General features: G+C 41.0%; 1 protein-coding gene across 2 annotated transcripts; it reads left to right on the top strand.

The window, feature by feature from the left end:
• The first annotated feature begins 12,694 nt into the window (after positions 1 to 12,694).
• LOC147881894 (glucan endo-1,3-beta-glucosidase 13-like) lies at positions 12,695 to 16,252 on the top strand. 2 transcript variants are annotated; one of them, XM_087401771.1, is made up of 4 exons: positions 12,695 to 13,446; positions 14,068 to 15,324; positions 15,565 to 15,592; positions 15,832 to 16,252. In XM_087401771.1, the coding sequence occupies exons 1-4, from the start codon at positions 13,368 to 13,370 to the stop codon at positions 15,935 to 15,937; spliced, it is 1,470 nt and encodes a 489-aa protein (XP_087257897.1). In that variant the 5' UTR covers positions 12,695 to 13,367; the 3' UTR covers positions 15,938 to 16,252. The 2 variants fall into 2 exon arrangements, with proteins under 2 accessions (XP_087257897.1, XP_087257896.1); XM_087401770.1 differs by having other exon boundaries at positions 14,065 to 15,324.
• The last annotated feature ends 2,328 nt before the right edge of the window (positions 16,253 to 18,580 follow it).

The raw sequence follows: 18,580 nt of genomic DNA, 5'->3' as shown, positions 1-18,580 counted from the left end.
ACGGTAGTCAGGAGCCGGTCAGACCTTAGCAAGCCAGATCCGAATAGAGATATAGATGATCATCAATAGCGCAGGTAAAATAGAGCAAGCAAAATAAGAGATCAAGACATAATACTATAGATTCATGGTAATGCAACCAAGGCTTTCCTCCTACGTACACTGAGGCTAACAGAGATGCATTCCAGAGAGAGATACATTCCAGACATATAAGTGGAACACAAAGGGATCTAGAAGATAAAAAATATGTACCTGAGAATCCGCCATAGGATCATGAGAGCAAGGGAGGCGTAGTGGTCCAAACACTAGTGCAAAGCAGCAGACAAACTTTCACGGAGAGTGGAAGATGGGGTATGAGATGCCAATTATTACAAAGCAGAAGAACAGTCGCTCAACATGGAGTAGGGTAGAGGGGACTACACACAGCCAGAGCAAGGTAGAGGGATGGAAGAGAATGCCAATACTGTAAGAAGGCGGTGCAACCATACAGGGAGACTGAATATGTAGATAAGTCATCAAAGATTTAGGGAGCACCGCCAAGAGCATTAAATGGAATCTTATCCTTACTTAAATCATAGGCACGTTGTTCCAACAACACACTATCAATCACACTGTCCATTCCAATTGTAGCATGGGCCAATCTTGTGCCTTTGATTGCATAACCATTGTAAAAGCCACCAACATTTGTATAAGATCTCAAGTCCATCCGATTAGTCAATAAATGATTACTTTGAGATGTATAGTGCAGACTTGTAAAGCAGTGTACCAAAACATCGGAGGTTTTTAGACTATTAGCCCAGATATACTTGAAGAGTCAAACAAAGAACCAATATCATGGTTGCATGAAATTCATTGATAATTGAAAACACCAGAACCCTACCATATAACTAGAAAGACATAGCATTGTTATTGATTGGATGCTCATGAGTTTTGCCTCATAGACCCATGTAGTGGGTCTGTCTCAATAGTGACTCATGTGTCATGGGGTAGTTGAAGATATTTCGATGGAGCTTCCACTCCTAGCTACTCCTTGTGGGACCAATGCATAACACGAGCCATCTGCAAGTGTCACTCAAGCGGCCCCCCGGATTATTGCAATGTGGTTTCATGCGAGGAAGAGGGAAGGGGAAGAGGGGAGGGGAGAGGAAGAGGAGGGAGAAGGGCAGAGGAGGAAGGGAAGAGGAGAGGGAGGAAGGGGGATAGAGTGACAACCACAAAGGCACTATAATGGAAACAAGAGAACACCCAAAACACTCTCTTGGAAGAGAAGAGGGAGCTTGTATTCAAACTTGTGCAAACAACAATGAAGACCAAAGTCAAACATTTGGCCTTTTATACAAGTCACCTTTTGAAGGGAGAGCCAACCCTTTTCCTTTTTAGCACTCTCCCTCACTTTACAACCATGGGCTCTTGGGCTTGTAGGGTGCCAAGGCATATTGCTATTCTTACCGACTCTCCCTACTAGTGGAAATGGCACTTGTGTTAATCATATTAAAGTGCTTGGGACAAACCTGGTATTAGGAGGTGGTCCTAACCAGTTTTTAAATAGCGCTTATGTGAGCCTTGCCACTCCTAGGATCGGGTGATTTGGGGCTCAAACTCCCTGAGCGCCCTCACACCTTCACCTGTTTGTGGTCATGCATGATACATTACTTACTGCATATTCACTACTCTAGCTCTATTCATTAATTTAGTTGAATTTTTATCTACTTTTTGCAATCATAAACTGCAACTAAAGAAATACTTAAAATATCTAACAAGACACCTTCTAGTAGGCCATTATAGAAAATTTCATTCTTTAATTTAAATTTGTGTCATTTTAATCATTTGATTCTTCTTGCTAAGAATCTACTTGTTGCTTATGTTTACCTATGTATGTAGTGTCCTTCCATGTCCTTGTTGAAGATAGAAGCATGGAGAGATCCCTACTATATGACTTGATGAGGGGTAGACGTAGTGCTGGTGATGGGCCTACCAAAGGCTTAAGTTAGCCAAGTGTATGTTGGATGTAAGGCCATGCATTGGTCTAGTTAAGGTATTGATTGAGTATTGAATTCAATTTGTACTATCTCGAATATATTGGCGACAATAGTACATTGCATTTACATTTTATGCAATATCAAATGGCTTCATGTTCAAATAGGATAAAACCTCCACATTATTATCATTCTAGCAAGCATTAAATGTTAACACTAGATTGTACTTGATTGCACAAGTCTTCTTTTGGTGCTTAATTCTATAGATCTAGCCAAGTTTTTAAATTGTATATATAATATGTAGGTGAAAGTTTCCAAATATATTTATTTATTATATAAAACTTTGACAAATTTTCATGGACTTTATTTATAATTTTATAATCTTAAAGGCTAAACCTAGCTCTTTTTTTAATTTGAAACTTAGTAAGCTTTTATTTTTATAAAAGCATACAAACTTTCACAAGCCATATAAAACTTTCGCTTATTAACGAAACTAACACGAAAAAATCATCCATGATCTACTCAGAGCTTGGTGCTTTCAAAGAAGCTAGCAAGATTTGGATGCACGGCCAAATCCTTTGAGACCTTGGTGACTTCTTTCAAAGCACTAAGAAGATTTGGTTGTGGCGTTCTTTCAAACTTGGGGAGATTTGGTCATGTGGCATGCTTCTTTCAAATCATCAGGTTCCGAGAGATTTGGCCATGTGGCCAAATCTTTCAAAGCACCAGGGTTTGGGAAGATTTTGTTGTGCTGCCAAATGTTGCTAGCTTCTTTCAAATCACTAGGAAGTGGCCAAATCTTCAAACATTAAATTTAAAAAGTGAAAATCCAGATTTAAAATTTGAAATTTTAAAGTTCAAAATTTAAATTTTAAATTTTAAATTTTAAATTTTAAATTTTAAATTTCAAAATTCAAATTTCAAGTTTCAAGTACTCGAAACAAGTTTCAAATTTTGAAATTCAAACCTAGAGATCCTACTTTCAAAAAAATCGTACATGTTTTTCATGATTCACGCTATTACACTTTAAAATCATACTATTGCTTTAAAAGCAAACCTGAAACTCTAAAACTATCAAAAAACCAAAACTTTAAAAGGAAAAGCTAAACAGACCTTTTAAACCAAGCATAAAAAGTAAAACTATGAGAAGGAATTGAATTCATCTTCATGGGGGATCAAGTGCTATGCTCACCTTGTTCTCTCCCTTCCTAGATCTCAAATGTGTAACTACGGTGATTTGAGAGCTTTAGGACAATGTCTTAGATGGGGTAGTTCTTGGAAAACACTCCTCCACCCTTGGTTAGCTAATTGCAAGCAAAAAAGCTCAAAACTATGTCAAGATCTCGGGAGGCTCCCCATCCCAGATTTATCCTAACAATGTGCACTTAACTATGTCGGTTCTAAACTTCCAGTACCAATTAAACACTCCATAGGTTCCACACTCAATAGTTGGATAGAAGAGGTCTTTTTTTTTTGGTTTTGCTCTACATGCTTTTGGGGAGATTGCTCCTTCCCCCCATGCCTTTCTTTTTAGCTCCCACTCTCGCCTCCTCCCACATCCTGCTATTGCGGCACATTCCTCCTCCTCCCTCACTTTCCATCCCCCTTGTCAGCATCCTACTCCTATCTCCCTCGATGCTTCTCCATCCTTCACTGCGTCTTTGACACTCCATGGCCCCAGATCCAACACCGTGGCTTGTTTGTTCTTTCTCCCACGCATCTGTCTCTATCGCTCCTACGACGCTCCTCCGCCCTTCTCTGCCTCTGTGATGCTCCTACCTCTAAGACGCTCCTCTGCCCTTCCTTGCGCTTGCGACACTCCGTGGCCTCGGAGCCAACACCGTGGCCTATTTCTTCCACCCATCCGTCCCTACCGCTCCTGCGATGCTTCTCCGCCCTTCCCTGCTCCTGCAACGCTCCTGCCTTTGAGACGCTCCTCCGCCCTTCCCTACGCCTGCAACACTATGTGGCCCCAGAGCCAAAACTGTGGCGTGCTTCTTCCACCCATCCAGGAAAGTGCTTCACCCCCGTCCGTCTCTACTTGTCTTCTGCTCCTGCGATGCTTCATGGCCTCAAAACCAAAACCTGGCCTACTCTTCTGCTTACCCTTCTCCTGTTCAAACTCTTACCCTGCTCTTCTACTTCTCCCCTTCAGCTCCTCTTCCATCTGCTAGCAAGAAAGACAACTCCTACAGCTCCTCTCTCCCTTCACGTCTGTACCCTCCTCTTAATTCACCTCCGTCAACTACCGCATGCAACAAGAGAACTGGTTTTTTGAGAAAACAAATAGATTCGCCTGCCCACTTAAAATCCAAAGAGCACAAGCTCACGAACAACAATGGCTACTCAATCATCCAAGTAAGAAAATGAAAGAAATCGAAAGTGTACCTGATTCTTGCATGTTCTCCATTTTTTCCATTTCGAAACACCACGATTTGAAAGCAAGAGTCTTGTAAAAGTAGGAATCTCGAAGTGTGATTTCAAAGTAGGGTCTTTAGTATATGACTTGACTTTCAGATCTTAAAATTTAAAATTTGAATTTTGTATCTAAGATTCAGAATTTCAATTTTGAATTTTGAATTTTGAATTTTGAATTCTCAAATTTGAATTTTGAATCTTAAGATTTGAAATTTGAGTTTTAAATGGGGAGATTTGGCCATGCAGCCAAATCTTCCTGGCTTCTTTCAAAACATACAAGATTTGGCCGCACGACCAAATCTCCCTAGACCTTGGTGATTTGAAAGAAGCTATAAAGATTTGGCATCATAGCTAAATCTCCCTAAACCTTGCTGCTTTGAAAAGATTTGGCCACACAGCCAAATCTCCCTAGACAGTCGTGATTAGAAAGAAGCTAGCAAGATTTGGCTGCATAGCTAGGTCTCCCTAAATCCTCATGATTTAAAAGAAGCTAGAAAGATTTGTCATCACAGCCAAATCTCTCCAAACCCTGCTGCTTTGAAAAGATTTGATCGCATGGCAAAATCTCCCTAGACCCTTGTGATTAGAAAGAAGATAGCAAGATTTGGCCGCATGGCAAAATCTCCCTAAATCCTCGTGATTAGAAAGAAGATAGCAAGATTTGGCTGCACAGCCAAATCTCCCTAAATCCTGTGATTTAAAAGAAGCTAGAAAGATTTGGCATCATAGCCAAATCTTCCCAAATCTTACTGCTTTGAAAAGATTTGGCCACATGGCCAAATCTCCCTAGAGCCTCATGATTAGAAAGAAGGTAGCAAGATTTGGCTACACAGCCAAATCTCCCTAAATCCTCATGATTTAAAAGAAGCTAGAAAGATTTGGCATCACAGCCAAATCTCCCCAAATCTTGCTGCTTTGAAAAGATTTGGCCGCATGGCCAAATCTCCCTAGACCCTCGTGATTAGCAAGAAGCTAGCAAGATTTGGTCACATAGCCAAATCTCCCTAAATCCTCGGGATTTAAAAGAAGCTAGAAAGATTTGGCATCACAGCCAAATCTCCCCAAATCCTGTTGCTTTGAAAAGATTTGGCCACACAGCTAAATCTCCCTAGACCCTCATAATTAGAACGAAGCTAGCAAGATTTGGACGCACAGCTAAATCTCCCTAAACCCTCATGATTTATAAAAAGCTAGAAAAATTTCGCATCGCAGCCAAATCTTCCCAAACCTTAGTGCTTTGAAAAGATTTGGCTACACAGCCAAATCTCCCCAAACCCTGGTGCTTCGAAAAGATTTGGCCACACAGCCAAATCTCCATAGACCCTCGTGATTAGAAAGAAGCTAGCAAGATTTGGCCGCATGGCCAAATCTCCTTAGACCTAAGTGATTTAAAAGAAGCTAGAAAGATTTGACCGATTTGAAAGAAGCTAGCAAGATTTGGCTGCACGGCCAAATCTCTCCAAACCCTAGTGCTTTGAAAGAAGTCCATAAGATCTGGCCATGAGCCCAAATCTCCCCAAACTTTGGTGCTTTGAAAGAAGCCCATAAGATTTGGCCAAATCTCTCCAAACCCTAGTGCTTTGAAAGAAGTCCATAAGATCTGGCCACGAGCCCAAATCTCCCCAAACTTTGGTGCTTTGAAAGAAGCCCATAAGATTTGGCCACACATCCAAACCTCCCCTTCCGGTGCTTTAAAAGAAGCCCATAAGATTTGGCCTCATGGCCAAATCTCCATAGACCCTAGTGCTTTCTCAATTCTACCACTATGTCTAGTGTCAATTCTCAATTCTATTTCAAATATGTTTATCGATAATGTGTTTTGTCTAACATTAATGATTATAAAGATGATAGTTTGTATATTGCTTGGATTTTTTACAGGAAAGACACAAATGTGAAGAAGGTTGAGAAAGTTGTAAGTGGGTTTGGAGAAAAAAGCATACCTTGGTACTTTGACATATATAGTATTGAGGGAGCACAGTTGACACGAGTTCACTTATTTGTTTTGTTACCTAATAGAAGTGCATACACTTGTGTTGGATCGGAACATCAAATCACAGAAGATGTGGTTGGAAAAAAGGAAGATATTGGATTGCTGATCATTATAAATCAAAATAAGAAATTTCTCTTAGATCCCAATGATTATGAAGCATCTCGTATGAAGTTTGATGTAGATGACAACATGCACTCAAGAGTCTAGATAAGTGTTGAATCAATTGATGGAAATGAAATTGAGACAGTGACAACAATCATTGAATCATATCGCAAAGTTCCAGCAACATTAAAGAAGTGCAAGAGTGGGGAAGATAGTGGGGAAGGAACAAAGAAAGGAAAGTCGACTATGGTTCAAGCACCAAGTGGTAGTGGCGGAGAAGGGGCAAAGAAAGGAAAGCTAACTATAATTGATGTACCAGAGGAAGGAACACCTCCAGAGGGTATGCTAGCAGTTGTGGAAAGAAGCAGTGGTAGTGAATTATAGCCAAGTGGAAAGGTCATAGGAAAAAAAGGCAAAAGAAACCATCAGGCTTGGTGGAATATGAAAAATACTACCCATTCGGGTTGCATGCAACATTTCCAATTCCAGTTACAAGATGTCAAAAAGCTCCTCCAAGCTATGTATATAGAGGGTTGAATAAAGAGCATGTGGAGAAGCTTGCTGCAGACTTTGGTTATAACTCTAGGCCTCCTGCGGTTGTAGCGGATTTAATGCCTTTCAATCCTGAAACAAAGCAGCCCCTCGAAAGGGTAGATAAAAAGTATTTAACCAAGTGCCACTACTGGATACTATCTAGATATCATTCAATATATGCTGCTAAAATATTCACATCTAATGATGATAACAGCACAGCCGAAAGAAAGAACTACTACTGCACCCTCCAGGCGAGGATTGTAGTAAATTGTCCCGCACGCTTTTGTGTGGAGATATCAAAGATGGCAAACCTAGAGTCTCAAAATATATTGAGACAATCTCCATACATTGATATACTTAAGCAGGTGAGGGGACAATGGATTCTCTTTAACAGACCCAAGAAAGCACAACAAGGGCTTGCCAAAGGACATCCAGATCATGAGAATTGGGATTTTAGTGCAGATTTTAATTATGAATCATTTTTTACAAGTTTGTTTTCTTAATTATTGCATTCTAATAGATTCATATATTTTGCAAGCTTTCATTAACACTGGCAAGGTAGCATTGGGCATTAGCTTTGCCACGAAGGATGTACATATGATAATCACAAGCGATGCCATTTATGATGGTTGGATCTCCATCCTTGAGGATTACATTGCAGGTAAATATTCACAAGATGGAAAATGTCGTAGGCAACCCACAGTCTCAATGCTTAGATGCTTGCGTGGATTGAGTGATGATCAAACTGGTCAAATTCAAAATGACATTAAGGAAGGTAGAGTAGTCATAGCTAAAACAAAGATTGATGCCATGATTCTTGATATTGAAGGATGAGCTATGCAGATCAAGAGAGATGTTGCACTACAAGAAGAACTTTATATGTTTATATCGGCAAAACGGCATTCTTTAATGTTCAAAAATTGGGATGAGTGCAGATTACATTTTAAAATTAGTCCAGAATTGTATCATCAGATTCGTGGTTGCTCTAACTCATGGTTAAAAGTGAAGCTTCAATAGGGCAAGGAAACTCCACCATTGCCTGATGCTGCAAAAGGGTATCTGAGGTGGATTATGGGACAAAGTGAAGGTGCAAGTCATGGATCGAATTCCACCCGGCCTTGGAGGTTCTACACAGTCGGTTCAAACATGGAGGGAATGGAATTTATACATAATGTGTACCAAGAGCCAATGGCAATAGGGGTTGCTTTTTTGGATGTAATGTATGGACCAAGTAGCAGTAGAAATTGGAACGAGGATTGCTTTGAGTGTTTGTTGAAAAGCTTGATGACAATCGCTTTTCCCCCAGTGCAATTCCTTGTTGTGGTGTTCTTGACCATAGATCATGTATCATGTTTAAAGAATGAATTAGAAAAGACATGCGGACAATATAAAATACACTTTGATTGCCTTGATTTTGAAACTGCAGATGTATTTGTCACTGGATCTATGGATGGCTTAATTGCCTGTGTACTGGTAAGCAAGGAAAAGCATTTCAACGATATTGAGTGCTATACCAATGCACAATGTAAGCCATCAATATATGTTGTAGATGAAAACTATGAAAAATCAAGTGGTGCAGAAGAATCAGGTGACGAGGATGATGATGATGAATTTGACATTGAATTGTCCTTGAAAAGAAAATGTTCAAGTATCATGAAAGACATGATCATGGGTTTCTATCGAGAAGATGAGTATGTATTGGACTTGTTCTCTGAGGGGCTTACTGCAATAGAGTCTCTTTTTTCTAAGAGGCATGTTGTTTCACTTCTTGAGACTTATGAGGAGTTGGCAAAGGTGGGAAATATCTGTTGCACGCATGCTTACAGTAATCATGAAATTCGACAATGGGCCAGCTTGCAAGAACCAATATTGGCAATAGAGGGGGTACCAAAAGAAGATGATACAACTGAAGGTGGAGGGGATAAAGAAATTGATACCATACCAGGACAAAAGAGCTTCAACCCTTTAATGAAGAGCAACGTGAGCATTTACAAAAACACGCTTCAAAGTTTTGGGAAACAGAAGAGGAAGCAACAGGTCCCTGAAATTGTCCTTTTATATGGTGTTCGTGTTTTCCATATGTTATCTTGCTATATTCTCCATATGATGTATTAATTTTGTTCCAAAGATCTTTTAATATTACTTGGAAATTTCTTCTATCTCATTGCCGTAATTCAGACATTTATATGTATTCTTGAATATGTTTAATTTTCTATATTTCATGAAAAGATGTGTTTGCATGTTGTAATACCTTCGGAGTGTGATACACATCCAAATTTATTTATGAGTTCATAAATGTTAAAAAGTGTGTTGAGCTACTTCAATATCATAGAATCTACCAATGCACAATTGGTAAACCCTACACCATTTGAATTGCTTGCCTACAAAATGGGAAGGTTACGTGAGGTAAAATAAGGGACTTATAGCTGCATCAATATCATAGAAAATATTGATGCACATTTTCTATCACCCTTGTACACCCAAACTACCTTTACAATACCAAGGTAGTGAGTCATAAATTTCCAAACTTTGAGGAGTTGTCCCATTATGACCAAGGAGGCACATTTGATGCAACTTGGCATGTCTTCCTCATGTTTCATTATTTTACCTTCTTGGGCCTAGTTATAATATTGAATGGCAACAGTAGATGTACAACTATGAAAGTGAACCAGGGAGGTCACGTTTCAGACATTTAACATTGAAACATGTGTACAAGGGATATTTAAATTTAATATTGAAGCACATAAACTTATAGAAGGAGGCCAACAAATTTGTGAAAACCTGTAAATTGTCAACTATAGGGATATTTTATATAAATTTTCAATTATCGAGGTTTTTGATAAAAATGCTTGCTTCATACATGCTATGTATAGGTCAGAGTGGGAACCCCATTACACCAAGGGAGGCAATAATGTGATTTGATGTGGGGGTGTGGTTAAATGCAATGTACTTTGTAGTTGATGATTGTATCAAAAGTAGTACTTTGTATTGCTTCTCATATATATAATGGCAATAATGAATTTAAAATTGCCAATTCTTCTCTATGGGGACAGCAATTGTGGAGGCTTTTATTCACTCAAAATCTTCAATAAACATAGTCTATAGGGCTTCATCAAGAAATGTGAAAGTAAACCACATGGGTCCAAATGGAGGGTTTTTTAATTCAAAATTTTAAGGTAAAAGTAATTTAGCAATGCATTTACACTAATGTGGTTTTCTATTTACATTTAAAAACACTGTAAGTTTGTGTAGAAAAAGCTATGTTTTTATTTGTGGAAATTTTATAAATAAGGGTTTTCTAAAGTACCCTTAAACACATTGTAGCAAGGGTTTCTTAGTAGTGCACCCCTCATAGTCCTATTTTGGCTTCCCTATTACCCTAATTATTGCCATTGTACCAATGGACTAGGTTAACTTACTTGTTTGTTCATCATGAGTTGTTGAGGCTTTTCAAGTGACACATTGTAGCATTAAATTTAGACTTGATGGGGCACTTTAGATTGTAGCCCTCCTCTTAACCTGTGTAAGGTGCCACAATATGTTTTATTGGCTTGTACAAATTTGACACCTTGGAACCTATTTAGAGGCATTTTATGCTTGAGAGAAGGGTGGAACAAAACTTTGCCCTTCAAAACAAGATTCTTGTATGGCAATGTGTATTGCAGTAGGATGGTTGAACTAAGGATTGTATTAAAATGGTTGAGGACCTTCCCACGCCACTGCCAAGGTTGGAACTATAATAGAAGTGGGATGCTTAGCTAGCATTGCAGAAATAGTTTCCCATGAAGACTATCATGATCCCAAAGTAGGAGCCATCATCCTAATAAGGATTTTGTAAGCTGTTTTAGCCAACTATATGGTAGAATGATATCTTTTGGGCCAATCACGATGCTTGGGCATTGGAATGTTGTGCTAACAAGCTTTCAAATAGAGTTGCTAGGGTGGCATTGTGGAGTTGATAAAAAGACCAATGGCATGGGGAGCTCCTCTAAGGGGGTTTCACACCTATACGCCTACAAGAGTACGTACGGGTCCCTGACCCCCGCTCAACAAAAAACGTCATGCTGACACCAAGTCATGCTCGAGTGTGAATAAAATCCTAGGGGGCCTACATGTAATGCCCAAGAACCTGTTCGGGAGATGTAGATGAACAAGAGGCTAAGTGGAGGATTTGAACATGGGTTACTCAGACTTCAGCCTGAAGTCTAAGGGCTTTACCAAGCTGCCATAGTGCTCTTTGGTGAGCCTAAATTTATTATATGCCTTTACTCGTCTGTCGTGGTGTGAATATAGCTTCAGACGGGCATACTATCAACACTCAAATTGGCAGTATTACCCATCTACGGACAGGGGAGATATCTGCCAATTGGGTCATAGGCTGGATTCAGATTGCCATTCTCCAAAAAGTGGTGTGAAGGCATGTTGTCCTAGTTGCCCCACTAGGAGGGACGGGCTAGGCACTGATACAAAAGATTTGTGTGTGCCGATGAAGCGAGCCCATTGCATGGCCAACTCCTCCAACTCTTACATGATTGGCCCATTCCATCTCCACCTACTACTACACTAATCACAGGTTGATGACATAAATTATAGGAGGTTCCTGCGAGAGCACAAATGTCAGGAAATGGTAAATTTTCTCTATGCCAGGGAGGTTCCCATGAGCAGCCCCAAATTCCACGGACCTCAAATCTGGCGATGGAATGCCCAGCCTTGGAGATGAGAAAATGGTCTCTATAGGTGGGCACTTCGGGGCTAGCCTCCTTCCCACCAATTTCCTCTTTGCAGATTGCAGGTTTCTTTGTTGAGACTTGGGCTAAGCTAAGTAGAACTTGTTTTCAGGTTTTTCGTCAGAGTCTGGCGATCGTGGGAATCAATGTTGAAGCAATGTGCTCATCAATGCTGCATTGACGAGCATGGAGTGGGAACACGCTCTTAGGCGCAGGATGACCGTCGTGTCGTGTGAACCACCTCAAATCGATTTCGTCCTCCATGGGAGGCGGTGGTGTGCCGCAGCCCAGGCATTTATGCAGGTTCCCTGGCCGGTGGCGAAACGAGTCCACCAATTTTGGATGGTCTCATTGCCGCACCAAGGTGCTTGAAAGGCCACCGGACTGCCTCCGATGGAAACAGCTGCTAAGTTCTTTCTGTCGTTTGAAAATTCAAAAATTTATGGCCCAACGGATCTTTCTGGCCGCGTCACCACGTGAAGACGAGCAGAGGATGTAGGATTGCTTCAGAATTGCTGTCATCCGACCGTCACGCTTTGTCGCGGTCAGCAGCAAATCACCACAGAAATCTATTGTGATTCGTAGTGTGTGTTTTTGTTTTTTCGTAGTCTGGATTTTGCTGTCGTTTTGATTCCAGAATTTGCGCTCATTGATGTCGACATAAATCGCAGAATGCCATCGAGCATCGCAGTGCGGACCCCAGTGTCACAGACAGTCACATACTCATCGTTTTCTATCCGTTCTGCTCACTTTTCAAAATCTATATTCATTCCTTGAGTTACTCGCTGTGGGATGTATGGCGGCGGACGCACCTCGATCCGCGATGGACGTCCAGTGGGTAGATAAGGTTTATTATTATTGGAACGGGGCTGGAATTTCGTATATTATTATTGGAACGGGGCTGGAATTTGTAACAGGTTACTTTCGCGAGAAAATTCGAGGTGCAGAGTTCAAGCCAACGCTTACCAGCTGTTGGGTGGTAACGGATTGACGGAGGGGAGCCTTGGGCGTTTTCTCCTGATTTTTAGTTCGTTTCATTGCGGAGGCGTATCATCAGTAGCGTTTCATAGTTCGTTTCATCGGGTTCTCTCTCGTATAGGAAGCGCGGGAGGCAGGGAGAGACACAGAGAAGAGAACGCTTTGACTCGTCGTTGAAGGCCGGTAGTCCTGGTCTATTGTGTAGAGCTCTAAAATCGTCGAGGGACACAAGGATCGAGAGAGAGAGAGAGATCGGGGCGGGCTTGGCTCGACATTTCGCATTTCGCCAGAGGGGAGAGAGAAAGAGAGAGAGAGAGAGAGAGAGAGCAAATGCAAGAGGGGAGAGAGAGAGAGCGCGCGCGCTTTGGTAGCGTGGCTTGATTGTTTGGGAGAGGTTCCTCTCTTCCCTTCCATCGCGTTTCCTCCTAGCGGAAAAAGAGAGAGAGAGAGAGAGAGAGGCGCTACAGATTGAAAAGGGGAGGGCACCAAATAAGAGGGACGAGTTGGAAGCGGGAGACGGGCAGATCAGAGCTAGTTGAAGTTTGTGGAGGTGGAGGAGTAGGAGAGGTAGGGAGAGTCGGAGACCGAGCGAGAAAGTGCAAGCATAGCAAGAAACTAGCTTTGCTGAGAAACTCTTGGTTTGCCATGGACAGTATTATTAAGCGCTACAACTCCTGCTTCCTCCTGCTGCTCTCGTTGGTTTCGCTATCTGCTTTCATTCCAGGTACGTAGTTCCTCCAATCCTCAAAACCTTGATGCAGTATCTATTTTTTCATCAACTCGAAAAACATATGCGAATTCTACAAGGCTTTGAGTTGCACTGCAACCAGTCTTTTAGACGCCTCAATAGATCGAGAGTTGATTGAGCAATGGGTACTTACTCTCAGATTCTTGTTCTGGGCTGGTTATTAGACGTAGAAGGCTTTTAGATCCCTCAGATTCATCAAGTACATCAATGATCAATAGTACATCAATGATCAAGAGATCGCATTTCAGTACATCCATTATTAAGCTTTCAGTTAGATATAATCAATTAGTGAAGCAATAGCTCACTCACTCGTTCATTAGTTTCATTTTGGAGTCCAAACACAGTTGTTCATTAGAGTCCCATTTCGGAGTCCAAACACACACATGATAGTTGATTTGGTTACTTTAGATTGTGACTGGTACGAATGTCTTGGATCACAAATTGCAGCTGTTAGATCCACCATTTCTGATCTTTCTTCCTTTGTTTTGCTTCTACTCTGACTTTCTTTTGCTATGCTCTGACACTTCCATTCTTCCCACATCTCCAATCTCTCTTTCTTCCTGTCGTTTGATTTTCCCGTCTCTGCTGCCGCAGCAGTGGAGGTGTACGCTGGAACCGTTGGCTTTTGTTATGGTCGTAACGCAGATAATCTTCCGTCCCCACAATCCGTTGCTCAGTTTCTGGCCAAGCAGTCCGTGAGCAAAGTCAGAATCTACGACTACGATTCGTCCGTTATCCAGGCGTTCGCTAACACCAGCATCGACCTCATCATCACCATCCCCAACGAGCAACTTCCCAATTTCCAGACCGAGAAGCAAGCCGATGACTGGGTGAACACTTACGTTGTTCCTCAATCTACCAAAATCACAGTCGTTACAGTCGGAGTAGAGGTCGTCACCTTGACTCCCCAGTATGCCCCGTTCGTTTTGCCGGCGATGATGAACGTTCATACGGGATTGACAAAGGCCAATCTCTCCGATCAGATTAAGGTCTCCACTGCTAATTCAATGGCGGTTTTGAAGACCTCCTTCCCACCCTCTGCCGGGGCCTTCAATGACAGCTTCGCCACTTCTTTCATACAACCCATTCTCGACTACCTCAAGGCAGTAGGCTCTTTCTACATGGTGAATGCGTACCCGTATCACGCTTACACTGCCGAAGCGCAAGATGTGGCCCTGGATTACGCTCTGTTTGAGCCCAAGGACTTGGTTCTCGATCCAACCACGAACTTATCGTACTCCAATCTGCTCACAGCTCAGCTGGACGCCGTGTATTTTGCCATGGAAGCAATGGGTCACGGCGAGCTGAGCGTCTTGATTAGCGAGACAGGATGGCCAACGGGAGGGGATTCAGACGAGACGGCTGCCAATGTGCAGAATGCAGCGACCTACAACAACAATTTGATCAAGCTGGTGCAGAACAACACGGGGACTCCGCACAAGCCGGGGCAAGCTCTAAATGTATACATCTTCTCAGTTTTTGACGAGGATAAGAAGGCCGGGAAGGGATCAGAGCGACATTGGGGTGTGTTTGATGTGGATGAGACGAGTCTCTATTACATAGATCTGGCGGGATCGCAGAGCGGGTCTCCTCAGACATTCAATGGCACGGTGGGTTCGTGGTGTGTTGCTTTGCCGGGGGCTAGCAACGATAGTCTAAAGACAGGCTTAGATTATGCCTGCAGCTTAGGGAATGCAGATTGTGGACCGATTCAAGAAGGTCAGCCTTGCTATTTTCCCGACACATTCGTCAATCATGCATCCTACGCTTACAATAGCTACTACCAGAGGAGCGGAGATAACAATGGCGCCTGTGATTTCGGAGGAACTGCCATGATCACCTCTACAAATCCAAGTAAGGACCATCTTCATCAATTTCAAGATGATTTGATCAGTATCTAATTCATTGCCTTCCCTCTTTTCTGGTAATTCACATTCACAAAATGGACTATCACCACCCTAATGCCATTACACTATGGTTCTTTCTTCACTGTGTGTGATTCATCAATCCGTTAGTTCTGCGTTGTGGATGAGTCAATTCCATGAAAATGTGTTTAAATCTGAGTTTTAACAGCCTTTGTGATTCAAACTACAGGTTATGGATCCTGCGTCTTCCCCTCAGAGTAAGCTACTGCATCTTCTTTAACAGACTAATCGGTTTTTTGCCCAAAAACCTTCGCTCAAACTCTTGTTTCTAGCAGGCTTCCTATTAATAAATTAGTCTTCATCCTGCTTTTATTTCTATAAGTGTAACTGTTTCCTTTCCGCTAATTCTTTTGTTTCTAGTAACAGAGCTTGCAAAGCCTAATCTGCTTGATCATCTGCAAACAAGCTTAACATTTTGATGCTGCGTTTGAAACAGTTCTTTATCACCCTCCAGTAGTATCAGCGGTAACTCGTCGATGGCACGTGGGCGTGCTCCAGCTTGGGTGCTTCCGGTCATCATTTTGCTCATTTCTGCCCTATAGCTACACGATCAATCACTAATTGCGGCTGTACTACACTTACAGCATTTTTTGTATATCCAGGTGAAGGTGCGGCCTTGACCTACAAAATCTATCATTAGCTTAGACAACATTGATAAGATGAGATGTGACATGGCTTTCTCATGAGAGTGTACACAATTGCGGTCTTGAAGTAAGATTGCAGGGCAGTACACAAATTTTGGTGTAGCATTCATTATCGAATGTGTCCTTAAGCACGAAGTTGTGGAAATGTCCTCTATTGCAATATCATTAAAGCCAGCATTTGTAACAGCTCTTCGTCATCTGGAACATCGTTTTCACCTAAAAACTTAAACCTTAGCGCAAGTCATGAATATTATTTCGTTCACGCGAACAGAAGTCCTCGATACGATGCAGGCAGCAAGTGTCTCTTACCATTAAGGCAAATCTAACATGCACGATGGCTCTTCCCTCCACTATGTAGTGCCATATCTGTATCTTGACTGTCTTTGACAGAATTCTGCTTCTTGCTTTGAGGGATAAAAACGGATCACATACACTTCGCCATTAATCTTATTCTATAAGGGAATTCGCCCTTGCCATAAGTGCCATATCTTTACCTTTACTGTCTTTGACAGAATTCTGCTTCTCGCTTTGAGGGATAAAAACATATCACCTATACTTCTGATCTCTTTTATGTAGTTATAGTGGCTAAATCATTACGCCCTATCCCTATGATTGCTATGGGGAGGGTATTCCATTCGGTGGCCAATTGGTAGATCGAGAGCTACATTTTCGACCAGATTTCGATCGAGAATACTCGATTGATAGCAACTTTTGACTGAAAGGGTCATCAATGGTGAGCCACCGATAATTGGTTCCGGATGCAGTGTTGAATACCGATTTCGAATGTCAGTGTCACATATCAATTTTCGATGTAGAAATTAGTGTCATTATAACATCAGTGTTGAATATCGGTGTCGCATGCAAACATTGGTGCTGGATATCGTTTTAAAGTTGAAGTTGAGTAGACAATTGTGTGCACTCTTGGGAGTGCAAACGATTTGGTTCTTGAATTGATTAGTGAGTCTTGAATGTTTCTTTTTAAAGTGACCTTAATACAAAAGGTGGCTAACTCAAGTAAGGAGAAAAACAACCTAGAAAAAAGACATGCTGTATCCCAATAGAAAATCTTTCTTAGAGCTTTTTTGGCCATTGCTAGATATAGAGTGGAGTGAGGTTATACATAGCCAAAATGTTCCATGATATGCAATGTGCCATGAAAGCAAGAAATGGGGGTAGATGTGCTCATACAAGCTCTTAAAGTGATCAACATGTTAGTATTCATAATAATATTCTCTACGATGCCGCTTTTGAAAAAAGTGTTTATTCAAGAGTCGATGGGGCTAGTACAAGCAGAAATGAAGTAAAGACTAGTGGAGGTGACGAGGCCTCTACCTCTCAAATTGCCTCTACTAAAAATGGAATATCCAAGTTGATTTTTACCATTCTCATGCTTCATTGATTTCTTTTTTAACTGCTAGAAGAACAAGAACAACTTTCACTTGCAAGGGTCTAGATGAGGATTGGCCTAAGCAGTTGTTGTTATGTATGTGTCAAGTATTGATTTATGTTCTAAAAGAGAAATCAATATCAATGATAGATTGTTGTAGTGTCTTTTTAAATAATCTATAAGTTTTGATTATAACACTTCTTTTTCACTTATGCACCCCCCCCTCCCCAACCCCTCCCCTTACACTCACATGCAATTTACGCCTTTCATATCCTCGCCCCCTACTTGCCTTTTTTAAAGATCATATGATTCTTCAATGTTCATTGATATGGCATTTTTTATTCCTTTCTTTGCTTGTGGTATTGTATGCATATATAAGAACCATTTGATCTTATGTGGCTTATTTTTTTGGGTTTTACTTAAGACTTTCTCTTTATAGTGAACATGTAGGTTATGACATGGAGACTTATAACCACCTCTTTCACATGGTTTTCGATCACATATAGCACATAAATAGAGTACTTATGGACCATAGCTTTGTGCAAAAGATTTTGGAGTATACTAGTGGGATCCAAGTGGATTGAGGCATGCGGCATGGTAGATACTTATTGCCTTGATTTTACATAATTGTATGGCCTCCAAATTGTCTACTAAAAGTCCTAACTAAAGCTATTACTTTATGTAAGGTCTCATGTATGTATTGCATTTTGAGCTTTAAAAAAAGTAAGAATGAGAGAAATTTGGGAACTACCTAGCTTGGCGTTCACATTAAAAAATTCTAATCTACCTAGCATGGCGTTCCCTTTAAAAAATTCCAATCGAAAAGGATTTATGGGATATTGTTTATTATTGTTGGGATTGAAGTTAAACTTGAGGGTGATGATGCATACGTTGATGTTAAAGCTTGGAAGAAAAAACAACATCAAGCTATTTCCAATATCTCAATAACTATCAAGGATACTATTCTTGGGCACATTCAAGATAAGACAGACAGCTTCAAAGGATGCTTGGGATGCTATTGCAAAGCTATTCAAGACTACGTCTTGAAAATTTGAGGCATTGTTGATGAACTTGGTAGCATTGGTGAAGTTCATGATATAATGATTTACAAATGATGGACGTCTAAGGAAGAAAAAAATATGCATTCATTTTGG

The sequence above is a fragment of the Dipteris shenzhenensis genome, chromosome 30, assembly GCF_047967505.1.
Source record: "Dipteris shenzhenensis isolate YYH24624 ecotype China chromosome 30, Dip_SZ_1.0, whole genome shotgun sequence".
NCBI classification, from domain to species: Eukaryota; Viridiplantae; Streptophyta; class Polypodiopsida; order Gleicheniales; family Dipteridaceae; genus Dipteris; species Dipteris shenzhenensis.
Note: the sequence above shows the minus strand (reverse complement) of the source record. Positions and strands in the feature narration are given on the sequence as shown.